General features: G+C 35.5%; 1 protein-coding gene across 9 annotated transcripts in view; it reads right to left on the bottom strand.

Moving 5' to 3' along the window:
- Positions 1-14660, bottom strand: part of TBC1D5 (TBC1 domain family member 5) — a 318486-nt gene that overhangs the window by 71400 nt on the left and 232426 nt on the right. For all 9 annotated transcript variants that reach the window (XM_039571945.1, XM_039571951.1, XM_039571935.1 and 6 more), the window contains 2 exons: positions 9238-9380; positions 3303-3409 (listed from right to left, as the gene is read on the bottom strand). In XM_039571945.1, coding sequence (XP_039427879.1) covers positions 3303-3409; positions 9238-9380 — 250 coding nt within the window. The remainder of the gene's footprint in view (positions 1-3302; positions 3410-9237; positions 9381-14660) is intronic.

Genomic DNA, 14660 nt, shown 5'->3' with positions numbered 1-14660 from the left:
CAGAGATGTGTATTTCTCTTCTGTGGCACTGAAAAATATCAGAGATGTGGTATCTAAAATGTTCTCTCATCTCAGCTGACAACTGGGGTTCTCAAAGTGAACAGGAGAGCTGCTGCAAGCATTAGGTTAATGGCAAGTACTAATTACTTTTCATATTAGTGTTAATACTGGATAATGCTAAGGCTTCTGGTAAGGTTTGATTCCACAAAAGGTCAGGAAATTTTATTTGTCCATCTTTAAGAAAAATATGCCACCCATCTTTTAAGTACAGCTTTCTTCTGACATTTAGGTAGTTCCCTGGTGATGACTGCAGTGAAAAGAAGCAAACAAAACGTGACAGGTTCATCAAGCCAAAGTTTAGCTCTCCTGATAGACTACAAGACAAGGAAACAGAAAAAATAATAGATGTTTTTAGATGTACAAACCCAGGTTATCTCCAGAACTGGAAGTTACAGATGGAAAAGCTGTATCAGGTCCATCTTAACAACTCCACCATTTATGACAAGATTGTTCCTTAAGAACCTTTCAGTTTTATGCACCTACCCCCAACCTTTCTTAGTCCAAATACCCCACAACCTCCCCTCTGTAAGATGACTTGGTATTTTCCTAGCTGCAAAAATAATATGAAAGACAATACGTATTAGAAAACCTGCAAGAGGTAGATACCTGTTTGTTCCTGGACGTGACTTCTAAACTGCATTTCTTGTCCAGCTGAGATTTAAAGCTCCAAGGAGCAGAGAGCAAGCGTCTCTCAGATATTTGGAACAACACTAAACTTTCTTGGTATGTTCAACAAATAATGAAATAAGCCACTGGAGCATGCCATAGTCTCCCAGAGAAGAGTTCCCTGATTTCACATAGTAAAACCCAAGTGAAATCTTGGAAGAAATGCCATGCAGAGCAACTCAGCCCTGGATAAGGAGAGACAAAATTGCACTGCACCAGATGTAATTTCCTATTAGAAACCAGAAGCTTGTGATGGAGAAATGCACAGGAAAACATCAAAGAAGGAAGAAAAATAATTAAGCACTGAATTTGTTAATCACCACTTAAAAGTTACACCACAGACTAAACTCTCTTTGTCATTTCTTCCCATCTCCTTTTATCTGCACAGGGAATAAGGGCAAACTGAATTATTTCTATGCATCTAGCAAAAAGAAAAAAACAACAACAACATAATTTTCCCACTTATTCTGATATATAATCTGTGCACTGACTTTAGACTCCTACAGCACCCATGATGCCTTGTTGAGTCTTCCCTTTCATTCTATTTAATGAAAAATGTTGACAGACTTGGAAATGTTTGAGCATAGGTCTTACAAAACACCAAGACTTCTATTTCAGATATATGGAAAAAAGGGACTGAACAAACATATGCTTACAGACACATAAGTGAAACTTAGAAGTCATATCTAGGAAAAGGTATGAAACAGGTTCAAACAGGACTCAAGTCATAGCCTTGAAAATACATTTCTTTCTCAGACCTGGAGCTATTTGTTAGTTTTAGAAGGATCCTTTAGAACAGGTATTCCTTACTGCAAGAAGTCTTGATCTGTTTACGAAGCCTCAACACAAAGACCCAGTGTAAAATGAGAGGTGGCTGCAAGTCCCTTAGGCTCTTCATTCTCTGGAAATCAGAGCTTCTCAACCTTCAGAGTATTTCCCAAGCAGAAAAGTACAGCTCAGAAATGAGAAACAATTGCATTTTATCATATTTAAATTGACAAAGCAACTACCACTCTTTGCATCAGAGTTTCAAGTACTAATTCACCAGAGCAAAGGGAGAACTAAATGAAAGACATGGTAGAATTACAACCAGTATTTTTCTGAAAGGTATTCAAGGCCCACCTGAGAATGTTAATTAATAGGACACCAAGGCCTTATGCTCCTGACAACTTAATTCTGTTGGGGACAAGAGCATAAGGAGTGGAATAGTGATTAAGCCTCTTTGTGGGAAGTTGGTGGTTAATTTTTGCCCCCCTTCAGCTGATGGGATATCTTGTATGCTGCCTAGCATGTTTCAAGAGGATAGCTGAATAATTAGTAATCACTTTATTGTTCAACATATCTCTTCAATAAATGACAGATTACATATTGAATTCAGATGGATAACTGAGCAAAATTTTCCTCCCTTTGTATCTTTCTTCTAAAAAATATTTCTATCTTCTTTTGCTAAGAAAGTACATAAATGATTTCACAGACTGCTGCCAAAATCTTAAGAAAGATTCCTGAGATCTAACGTTAGAAACTTTCTTATGCGCTTTACTGATGATACACTTTACTTCTCATCATGAAAGTAATCTTCATGCCTGAGAGGAATGAAGAAAGCAGTTATAAGGATGCAGATTTCTGCAAAAAACTGATACAGAAAAACAAAGAGACAATTTTTTTCTTAATCCATAAAAGTGTAAACACTGCTACAGAATGAAATTTAGCAGAAGGTAGTCAGAGTGCAGAAGTGATGAATTTTTTTGCTTTCAAAGATGTTGTGCACCAAGAAGATGAGGGAAATCAGACTTTACATTGGCAACCTACTAATGGGACATGTACAAAGACAGTTCACAAATTCTGCTCTCTGCCAGAGATCTGAGTAAGCAAAGATTACTGTGTACAGCTTCATCTCAAGCACTTAATCCACTATACAGTGGGCATCTCCTGTATATTATACCCACATATATACACATGACATTCTAAAACAGCAAGAGGTTTTCTTTTTTTTTAATAGGTGAGTATATCAGAAACTGTGTGCTAGTAATATGTGACATAAAATTCATGAATTTATACATTTTATTCATGTGAATCTTTACAGGCTGTAACACCAAACTCTTGTTTTTAATCTAAAACCATCACATAACCATTATATATAGGGCAGGGGTGGTGCTTTAAGGATTAACAGTGATTAATCCCAGAAATCCCATGAAAAAGGTCTTTCAGATGAAATTGCATGATGCTTTCTATACAGCTTACTGGGTTTTATATAGTAACATCACTGCTTCCCTGAAAAGCATACTTTATCCTAAAAGTTTGTGCAGAATACCAAGCAAAGTTATTCTAAGGAGCACAACTGCAGTTACCAGAGCTCCAGGATAACTTTAGCGAACTGTCCTTTAAAGTATCCTTTAAAGAGTAAAAGAACTTGTTTCTACTTTGTTTCCAACTCTTTCCTTCAGCTCTTTTGTCAGATAAGAAGACACTTGAAACTACCATTTAGTTTCCAGAATGTAGGTTGTTATTAACTTCATAGCATTTAGAAAATTTTATTACAGTGATTTATTCCTGAATTAACAGAGCGAGCATCTCACCTTTGGATCTCGGAGAAAAAGTGCTCTTAGGATAAGGGAGTGAACATCTCCAATAGGTGGATAATGCATCAGAAGTCCCAAACAGGTCTGATAATTACTTGAAATCACTAGCATTAAAATGAAAATTAAAAAAAGAGAGAGAGAGAAAGAGAATATTACTGTCTTATTTTGCTATTCCAAAACAGTACTTTTTCCAGTGAATTCGTTACAGTTCAGATTTTGCTGTCTTTTCCCACATGGTCTCTCAGAACTCAAGCAGAGTAAAAGGTATTTTAGATACACATAATCAAGCTTCATGAATACACTTGGTCCAGTCTAATTAAGAACGGTTCTAAAACTATGACTTTATGTCACAGACATTACGTTAGCTCCAGATTCAGATGCCTCAATTCAGACCTCTGTAGCTGTGCACCTGAATCCTGCCCCACTCAGTGGAGCTCAGGACAATACCGTCAGCAGAGCTTGAAGAACTACTCCTATACCCCAAAATGGACATGGACTTTTCACACTCTCCTCCACAGACATCTAAATTTAAATATGATAATTTGCTTTTATGACTTTATCATAAGTCTGACGATTTTTTGCTGAAATATATTTTATGTTGTTCTTATATACATATTTACATACACACACACACTCAGATACCTATGCATACGTAAAATTATTCAACAACTTGTTTTCTTCTAAATCAGAAATGTCACAAAATGTTCAGGAAAAAGGGAAAAGACTAGATTTTAATTTCATAAATACTAAAAAAATATAGTACACCATTAACTTGCTTAGATTTTTTCACTTATTCAGAAAATTTTCAGCATGCTTTGTTGAAGTTTATAATTTTGTTCTAATCTGCTTTATTTTACCTAAATCTATGTAAGCATACTCTGTGGCATTTTGCTTGTTGTTGTCATCTTCAGATTTTTTTTTTCCTTCCCAAATCAATCTAATTATGAGTGCAATTATTAAAGACATCTTTTCAAGCAGGTCTATGTAAACTACTTCATTTCTTTTGCACCATCTAAATCCAGGCAATCCATCTGCCACAGCTGTCAAAGCAATGCCTGTTAATGATGCCTCCACTCTGCAAAGTAAAGACAGCCTCCAACAATAGTAATTGTAAATAAATTTCTAACAAACTTTACTCTTCTGAGAACTTTAGCTGTAGTAAGAAATACCTTTAATTAATCAGGGATATTGCAAATACAAAATTATTTTGAATCACTAAAAGGCAAAATAAAGGGCGGTTTTGCAGACAGAGAAATTTAAATGGTTTACTTTTTTTCTTTCATGCTAATAAGCCTCATATCCTCCTGCACCTTACCTCCCTCAACAAGAGGATTATGGGGAAAAGATGCAGGACTGGGCAAAATGAATAATTATAATCTGTGTAAGGAACCACTTTATCATCTTCATTTCCGTTGCTGATCCGACAGCTTGTAATTTCATACATCTGCTTTCATTTGTAAAGCACTCACTTATCCTACTCATTCTTTATCTGTTCTGCCTGTTCTTTTTCCTACCCTTTGTTTTTCTTGTTCATATTCAGGTACCTGCTTTTTCTTCTTGAAGTCACAATGCTGGCATAATGAACACAATACAATGGCCTCCGTCAGAGTTCTTTCAGAGTGTAATACGAGCACCACACAGAACATACCCAATCAAACTCTCATATGTAAATCAAATTTAAGATACTGAACTGCAGTTGTGATCATGATGCCTTTTTACCAAAGCAAATAAAAACAGGGAATATTGATATTAAATGCTAAATAGTTTTATAAATGATAGACAGTAACACCGATGTGTTTCTCTTTTGAACAAATAAGTATGTGTTCTATTCTGCAATGTAAAATGCCTTAAAAATATCCTTTATTTTTCCTGGAAGAGTTCTTTGCTGTCTCACAGATAAAGAGAAAACTAAGTATTAAAAAAACTAATTTATTTTAATTGTGCAGACTTGACCCCTGACAAAAAAACTCCTTATCATCCAGAAAGTTAAAAAAATTCCAGCACTATAAATGAAAGACCTGCTAACTTTAATATAGGGTTTTTTTTTAATCTTCAGAGTTTCCCCCATATATTTAAACTGAAAGAGGGTAGATTTAGATTGGACATAAGGAAGAAATTCTTTACTGTGAGGGTGGTGAGGCACTGGAACAGGTTGCCCACAGATTTTGTGGATGCCCCTGGAAGTGTGCCAGGTCAGGTTGGATAGGGCTTTGAGCAACCTGGTCTAGTGGAATATGTGTCTGCCCATGTCAGGGGATTGGTCTAGATGATCCTTGAAGGCCTCTTCCAAATCAAACCATTCTATGATTCTTGTGTCTTCAGGACAAAATGTGTAATATTATGCAACAGAGTGGCAATTTTCTTAAAAATTATAGAGAAATAGCAGTAAAACAGAGCTGAAGATACTTATTGGTGTTAAAAGGATTTCTAAAAATCATCTGTTGGATGAAGTTTCTAGAAGGAGATTCTGTGAAATACAAATTTATCCAGTCTCAGCAGTAGCTGGTGTGTCCAGCTGCCTTGTAAAAAGCTTGGTGGGTCTTCAGCTGTGATTTTCCTTCTCTCATTGACTTAGTGAGAGTCACATCTGGATCCAACTTCTATTGCGAACCACAAGTTCTCACTTCCCCAAAGAAGAATGCTACTGGCATTTCTCAGGAAAGGAGGAGAGAAACTCCTCTCCATAGAGAAGACAATCTTACTGTCCTTTTATTAATATTGTAATTCAGGGCCCAAAGGAACATCAAAACTGCCTTCTCCCTTCTGCTTTAGAAGAGACTGACCTTTCTCTGTTGGCCCAAAAACCACCCCTGGATACAAGCAGCAGTAATGTGGTAGAAAACCTGAACATCCACTGCACTGTCCTCAACAAAGTCCAAATTTTCTGATGCGTGTAATTTCTTAAAAGCTTAGTATTTAATGTCACTGATCCTGTATCCAGATTACTTTGTAACCCTGGAAAGGTGGGACTACTCCCCCCTGCTGCTTTACATGTGGCCACGTTCTCCTTAGCAGGCCCTAAATTGAGTTAAACATAGACAAATGAACATCTTGCACTATAACAAAAATAACTAATTGGTTCCCCTAAGAAGAAGCTATGGCTCCTTTATTTCTCTCAAAATATTCATAGCACTTTTAGAGATGAAAAACTAAATTCTAACAATGACCATAACCTAATCTTCAAGTGGAAACAAGATAAAAATACACTTATTCTAATACTGTTCAGTCAAAATTAGCTCCTGCAATAATGGCAAGAATTTACAATGCAAAATATAAACAGGTCTTCCAGGTTTGTTCGTTCTTGTCCTTCTGGGAAGGAAGTAGATAAAATAATCTATTTTTGCATCACATCCTTCCCTCCATTCTGATTTCATCAACAACTGCATGCATATTCACACTGGTGAAACAGAAGCAAATATTCATGCTTCTGATTTGACAGATTAAAAAAAAAAAGTATTCCAAGAATTTTTCCAAAGAAACACAAGAAATAATTTATTAGAATTTACAGCTACACTGGTACACAACCCTATGCTTGGCTTATCACTCCACAAAGAAAGATCTGCTTGGATACAGATGTAAAACTGAACAGAGCAGTTTACAGAACGGCTGTGTACATGATTATGTATCTGTAATCTCTAAAATATATATACAGTAATCTGATAATCTAAATCTTCCCTTCTCCTTGAATTATATATTGTTTGAGCAACAGAGGATTTCAGAACTAAAATAAAAATGAGAAATACAGCAGAAATAATACTTTCTTAAAATCACGTCCTTGAGAACATCATAATACAGCACAGAAAAAAAATTTCATCAATTCTCAAACCAGCAACTTTCACCCATCCCCAAATGTGTTGTTATAAAAGAATCAGCACAATTTCTAAACTTTCAAATGCTTTGAGTACTGTATTATTATAATTGCTTATATTTGACATTTTTATAACATAATATCTTAGGAGCTTTATTATTGTTCTTATTGTTTCAAAGTTTCTAAACTAAAAATTTCCCGATGGTTTATTTAAATTAAAGATGATTATCACCATTGGATGTTTTGAGCTTACATTTCCTTTCACCAAATAAAGAGAAGCTTTTATAAACTTATTTTACTTGAAAATCTTTTTAAAATTACTACAACTTTGAACACTGCTCAAAGCTCAAATATTATCAGCAATAAAAAAAAAGGAAAAACGGAAAAATTTTCTTTTACAGATTTATAACAAAAGCTTTTTTATGAAATCAAGAACTGTGGAAATTGTTATGGTTTGAGTTTGATATTGGAAAAATATATTCAACTTTACAGTATTTATGACTTACTTTGCTTCCCCATTCTATTATGCTTAGAGTAACTAACTAGGTCCATCTGTAGAACAAGAAGTTACTTATTATAGAAACAGTCAAAAAATGAAGTATTAGCTGTCCTGACGAGATGACTTTGCCTCTCATTCGGGCAAACGTACTACACAGCAAAGCTATTTACTACTCTATTTACTAAGCTTGGGAAGTTCAGAGAAAAGAGGGAGACTGATTTCATACAAAAGCCTGGAACATATTTTTAGCTCACATTTTAGTTAACTCATACTGATACTTGTATTTCTGCACCACAAATCAAAAGAAAACAAAGCCAGAACAACTTTCCCTCCCCAGGAAGAGAGAGGCTTTTTACAAGCCCAGTTCTAACGTGTTTTTTTTTTTTGTAAAGGTAAGCAACGGCACAAAATAAAATATTGATGCTAAGAAACTTTCTTACATACCTCTTCAGTACATATCTCTACCAAAAATTTTAAGATTACTTCAGTTCACTGCGTATAAATAACCAAGATTTGGATTGCAAAACATAATGACCTGGAACCAGATCATCCTGAAACATCAGCATTAATTTTGAAATCTCTGACCAAAATTAAATGTCCACTTCTTTGGGAGGAACGAAAGGTAGCTCTAAATTCTGCATGTTTATTAAAAAGTAATTAAAAAACACATGAAGGCAGGCAGTGGAACGACATGTACATGTAAAGTACCACGTTATATTTTCAAGACTGGGCCCTAAAATAGGATCCACAGATGTTGAAAACTTCCTATGTCCTAGAATACAAAATTGTGTCAAATGTGTGACCTTGTTATAACCTAAAGCTTACAGATGGTATATACTTAACTCTGAATAACTTGCTATAGAATTCATATACTTAAAGACAGCCCCATACATCTTGCTGCGAAATGCATACTTTGTTGCATCAGTTGCATACAGAATTTTTTGCAGAATATGATAGGACAGCAGTAAATGCCTCAATTAATCATTATGTATCTTTATCCTCCCATTTACAATTATATAAGCTAAAAACATTTTCTTGATTGCTTTTTTTCCCCAACTTAATATTATTGGTCACCACTAAATTATAAGAATTCACCTGTGCACAAATTTCAGGTGTACTGAACCAAAACAAAATAAATTATAAATTTTTTAAGATGCTACTCTTGCACACAATAAACATATTCAGTAATTGATACTCATCTTTGCATTTCCTTCAAGATATCTCTTCGAAAATTGTGAGTCATTGTCTTGTGCATTTTCTCCTTTCTCACAGGGGAACAGCATAAAAATATTTCAAGTATCACAGGGAAGCTTTACTCAATTCGTGAGCTTGGTCGGAAGGTGGAGCTCTATACTTGCCTGTATCACTTAGAGCACATAAAATCTGCAACTCCATGTGAAAACACAGAACTACTCACAAAACAAACCTGCATTTAACTCCAAGATACAATTTGTTTCATAAATACGGCAGGCCATGTCTGATAATAAATAGCTCCTCTCCTAGTATTTGGAACGATTTTCAATATGTTAAGAAAGTCACAATGAAATTTAGCATGTTTAAGGTCTCTCTTTCAAGGAATAGGTTTGCATTCTTTAAAAAAAAATTGTAAGATAGCTGATACTTACAGGCATCTCTGATATACAACAACATGGCTACAAAAATGTAGTCAACTAAATTCAGGGTGATACTGTCAGCAAATAGAGCATCCCAGACAACCAGAAGATCCTGAAGTGGGAATTCACGTCCAAACAGGAGCCTTACCCATCGCCTGAAAAAAAGGGAAAAGTTATGATTTGTATTTCTCCATTTTAGCAAGTATGGTTAAGTCAGGACACATATCCCAGGATCAACTACAGTCCTAAACATTTTACCAGAAAATTTTGCAAAGCATCAAGAGCTGTGATAACGACTTGTCCAATTGTATTTGTGAAAATGTTACTGCATCTACATCAAAGAAATTATACATTACAGACTGTAGAAGCTTCACTGACTAATATTATTATGTGGGTGACCCTCAGAGGACAAAATATATCAATCCCATATACCACATTTTTGAGGATTTAGTGTGATAGTGACCTAAGATGAAACAGAGAAAATATTATGCAAAAATGGCCTGGAACAGCAAAAACAGGAGGGTGAAGTCAGTAGTTTATGAGAAGCCCTGAAAAGCCCAGTCAAGTGAAAGCCAGTTCAGAAGCAGATGCCGAACAGCAACTAAAATGGACCAGGTCACAGTTACTGCACAGGGGCTTTCTCCCTGTTATGGATGAAAGTGTCTGAAGCTCCATGTAAAATATGCTATGGATGCTATTTTCATTAAATCTAATTTAAATCTTTACAGATTTAGTGATAATCTGCATGTAGACTATACTGTTAATTCCTGTTCGTTTCTGTGTCCTTTTCATACCTAGCAAAATGTGAAAATTTGTCATATTAAATGCAGTATTTGCTTGAGGCTGGAAACTTGAGATGCAGTAGAAGAAAATTGTTTCTCTAGATTTCTCATTTCTAGTTCTGACTCTTACACTGATTCACTTGGTGACCTCAGGAAAGGCACTTCTCTTCCCTATTCCAGAACAGACCCAATAGCTTTGTATCTTTTTAGGTAGGATTATCTAAGGTCACATTTGAACGAGCTAAAGAATAGTTAGTAACATTAATCCTGAAATAGTTATTACGAAATGGACTTAAAAATAATGAATTACATTTTTAGCTGGGATATGCAAATAGCTACGCATGTGGAATCTGTTTATTCAGTGGCAAGAAAAGATTGATTGCAAATTTCTGCTAAGCAAATTAAGTCATTCTTTAAAACTCACAAAAATTTCTAAAAAGGCAACTAGAAATTTCTTGTCCAGGATTAGTTTCACTCGTAAGAATTCACGTTTAACCACTTTTGTTCCAGAACTCATTGTTGGTTTAAGGCATCTGGGGTTTTGTTTTTGCTTTTTTTTTTCTGATTACAGTAATAAAGAAAATACTGGACAAATGAATTCCAGCATGCCAGTCTAGCACAAGCTTTGAAGATAGTAAGAATCTGTACAAAAAGACAGTCTCTTATAAAAGAAATTCAAAGGGACTGTTGTGAGTCAAGGTTTTGTTCACTAAACTTTTACCCATGCCACTGGAACCATATGTACAATCCACAAAAATATCCATGTACAGATTTAGAGATCACTACATAGAATCTTTTCCTTGCAAGATATGTTCCTTTTTAAAAGTGAAAACACATGATTTCAAAGGCAGCATCATCTCACTCTCATATCAAACATTTATGTTCTAAGGTCTTGTAACTTTTTATGTTAGTACAGGAATTACAAAGTCCCAGTATTAGGTACAACAAAACAAAAACTCTGTATTTCCCTCTCTGATCAAACCCCTTTCCTATGAAGACTTATTTTGAGACCTCAGAAAAAGAATCAGAATTGTTAGATAAAAGCAAGGCTTATCTAGTGCATTTAATACCATGCCTATTCGACCTAAGGGATTTCGCCATAGAGTGGCACATTACCCTGCAGTGCCTAGCCTACAGGATACTATTGTCCTGTGGTGACACAAACATTACCCAAACTCTGTGTGAAGCCCATTACCTGCATTAGCAACTCCTCCCACCTGTAAAACCACAACTTTCAAGTTACACAAACTGTTAGACAAGAAATCTCAACAAAGCTTGAAGCATTTGAGCTGACTTTGCTTGTAACTACCCAAGTCTCATTCAAAAGCCTTACTAAGACTCTAATACACTTCAACAGAAAAAATACCCCATGGTGTAATGGGATTTATTAGTCCTTTATTAGAAATCTCTTTTGCTTCTTTACTACTTCATTATGCAGCGTTAATCGTTTGTAGATGCAGGTTTATTCTGCTCAAGCAGAAGTCATTCCTTTTTTTTCTCCTGCTTTTATATTTTCTCCTGGGAAAATTAAATCTCATTCCCCAGAGGTATCACGTTTCACAGATGTAGACGGCTGAAGAACAACTGGACTTCCTTTTGCAACCATAATATTGCCGTTAATTATTTGAACCTTCCTGTCTTAAAAGGAGTAAGCAATTTATACTGTTGCAAATGCATATTTACTAACTGCTCTCTTGTTTTTTTCAGCAATGTTTAGCTCACAGCATCTATAAACCGAGGGCCCTATTGCCTATGAACCATGCTGCCATATGGCAGGACTTCACTCAGCTTTTATATTCATAAAAAAAGATCTTAATTCTTTAACTAAGTGTCCACACTGAAAAGCTGTCTTTCAAACTAACACATTTTTATTTCTTTTACAAATATTTGCAGAGAATTAAGACACCCTTAATAATTGCCTTGGATATGATAAACCTTTTTGTTTCTCACACCCCCCCCTCCATTTTGGTTGGTTTTTTTTTTTTTTTTTTGAGATGGCTGTCTGTGTTTTAATTATTGTTCTGTCCTGTTAATCTTGCCTTACATCTGTTACACCTGCAGACTGTGAGACTCACAATAGTATACCTTTTATCACATGTGGTAATACAATAATTCATATTTTACCAGGCACACTTAGCAATTAAAATCTACAAAAAATCCCCCAGATTCTTTAAAGCCATAATACACTAAGGTACTACTACCTACATTGTAGAATATGTAACCGTATCTTCCACTTATGATTCCTATGATTCCTATGTAATTAAACCAATATTCTCAAGAGATCGGTAATTACTAGCAATAGATAACGATTCATTAATGACCTTACAATATAGGGAAAGCAGGAGAAAACTTAGCATTAGTAAAGCCATTAAATAAGGCAATGATCCAGTTTTACCAGTTTTAACTAACACCACAACCATTTTGACTGAGATTTACAGGACAATTCCCCACGCATCAAAATTTAAACTTATGTTATGTGTTCCATATATTTAGCTGCTTATCTTCTCAGTCTTCTTGGAAGGCAGAGAATTCTTTTAAAAAAAATTAAATAAGCCCAAGAAATGGTTACAAATGAGGCAAAACAAATAGTTTAGGAATGTTTATGAGGCCAAAACAACAATGAAATCAGAAAGAATAAGAAAAACTGTAACAACAGGAAAAGGGAAAGCATCACTCTGAAGCTAAATGACTTGATCTAGGACTTAAAACTTGACAACAAGGTGCCTAAAAAATTCTACTGTTAAGAGCATGTTTTCAGTCATTTATACATTTGCTAAACTCAATGTTCAGTACATTTCCACTCCAAGCATCTGCTCAAGGCTTGATTTTTTTCATTCATTGATACTATTCATTAGAAAAAGGCTAAAAAAATTCTGCTCGTGCTTAACTTAGTTTTTTCTGCAAGCATTTCACTAAGGTCTAGAATCAAAACAACAAGGTCTCTGGTATTTTCCTTTTTACTGTGCATATAAAAAAAAGAGAAGCCCAAATTTGGTAATTCCTTGTTTGACCTAAACACAGCAGAGTGAAGATTTCCACAGAGCATGTTCTGTTTCTTCCAAACTCTTGCCACCAGCCCAAAAATGCATCTGCCACCCCATGCTTCATCCCAGCTACACTATTCTTCCTGCATGGGAAATGGTAAAAGTGTATATCATCCCCTGCAACGGCTACTGTCAGTTAGGGGATGTGGTGGCAGAAGATGCTGTCGTTTCCAATGCTTGCAAGACTAGTCGAGGTCTTTCAGAGAAAGGATGGTCAGTAGGATTTTGCAGGATGTAATTTCATTTTCAATGCAAATCTCACTGCCTTTTTTTTCTAATAAGAAAATTATTTAAATGGACTGTAAGTATTGAAAAGAACACCATCTTATCAAAACTAAGCACTCGGAAGCTGAGAAATGCCAAAATTAACATCAGTTGTTTACTAACTGAGAAAATGATATGTAAGCTCTGTCTCTTTAAACTCTGTCATGAATTATGTTCAAGCAAACATTTGTAGCCAGTGCAATTTACTATGTAAAGTCATGGTCAATAATTTAGGAGAAAGGGTAGACAGACTTGAGCTGTGATCTGCTTGTTCAAAAATAAGATATGGAAAAAGGATGAGGAGTGACATTTGTATAACACTTTCAAAAGAGCTTAAAATTATACAGAAGATGAAGACTTTAGTGGTTCAATGCCAGCCAGTAAGCACTATGCTGGGCAGACTTGATGCCTGCACTATGATTTCAGGCTGTTTCTAACCTATGGACACGAGTGGGCTGCAGATGAGGAAGGCTGAGTACCTCCTCCAGGAGGTAACATGGGGGCTACTGCTCCTACAGCAGCGCTCACCAGCACTTGCATGCAAGAGAAGGAAAGACACAGCAAAAGCACCCTCAGAAGAAGACATTTGATTCCAGAAACTCTCACAGATTTGAGAGTTGCAAGAGGCAGTCAGAGGGGAGATAGGCAAGTTCAATCAGAGGATGTTACTTTCTTTTAGTGACACAAAGGACACGAAGGAGACCAATCAAGACAAGCCTCAGCAACATTCCAGCTTAGACCTGTTACACAGCCCATTTCTCCAGTGCTCCATCTCCTTCCTTAAAAAATCTCATTTTTATTAAAACTTCCATGGCTTTATATGGTTTAGGATTTTGTACTGAATGTCCTTAAGAGATTAATAAAACCTTCAAATGATACAAGACAGAGAAGGAAACATGCCGGAAGTATAATCACAACCTGTTCTTTCAGCTACTCTTCTATAAGGCTTTTGTGGAAGGGCAGTACTGCTTATGGTGCATGAGAAACTCTTAATGATCACAGATGAGAAGAAAAGCAAAACAGCTAAGTGTCACAACTAACAAAATGGCATTTCTAAGATAAACAAAACCTTATTAAAATCCAATATTTTGTCGAACAGAAAAAAGCCTGTGAAACCCCTATAAAGTAAAAAAAACTGGTTTAAGAAGTTATGTGGGAAGCTCACCAGACTTTCAGGGATTTACAGAGACTTCTAATGTGTTCGATTTAAACACTGAGAATTTTACACACGGCATACCCTCATATGCACACTACCCATAAATGATGTACAGTGTGATATTGTTACAGCATATGCTCCATTTTTTGCCTTAATCTACTTAACTTGTGAAGGGAATGAAAACAGACA

Source organism: Corvus cornix, chromosome 2, assembly GCF_000738735.6.
Source record: "Corvus cornix cornix isolate S_Up_H32 chromosome 2, ASM73873v5, whole genome shotgun sequence".
Classification (NCBI taxonomy): domain Eukaryota; kingdom Metazoa; phylum Chordata; class Aves; order Passeriformes; family Corvidae; genus Corvus; species Corvus cornix.
This window is presented reverse-complemented; position numbering and strand designations above follow the sequence as displayed.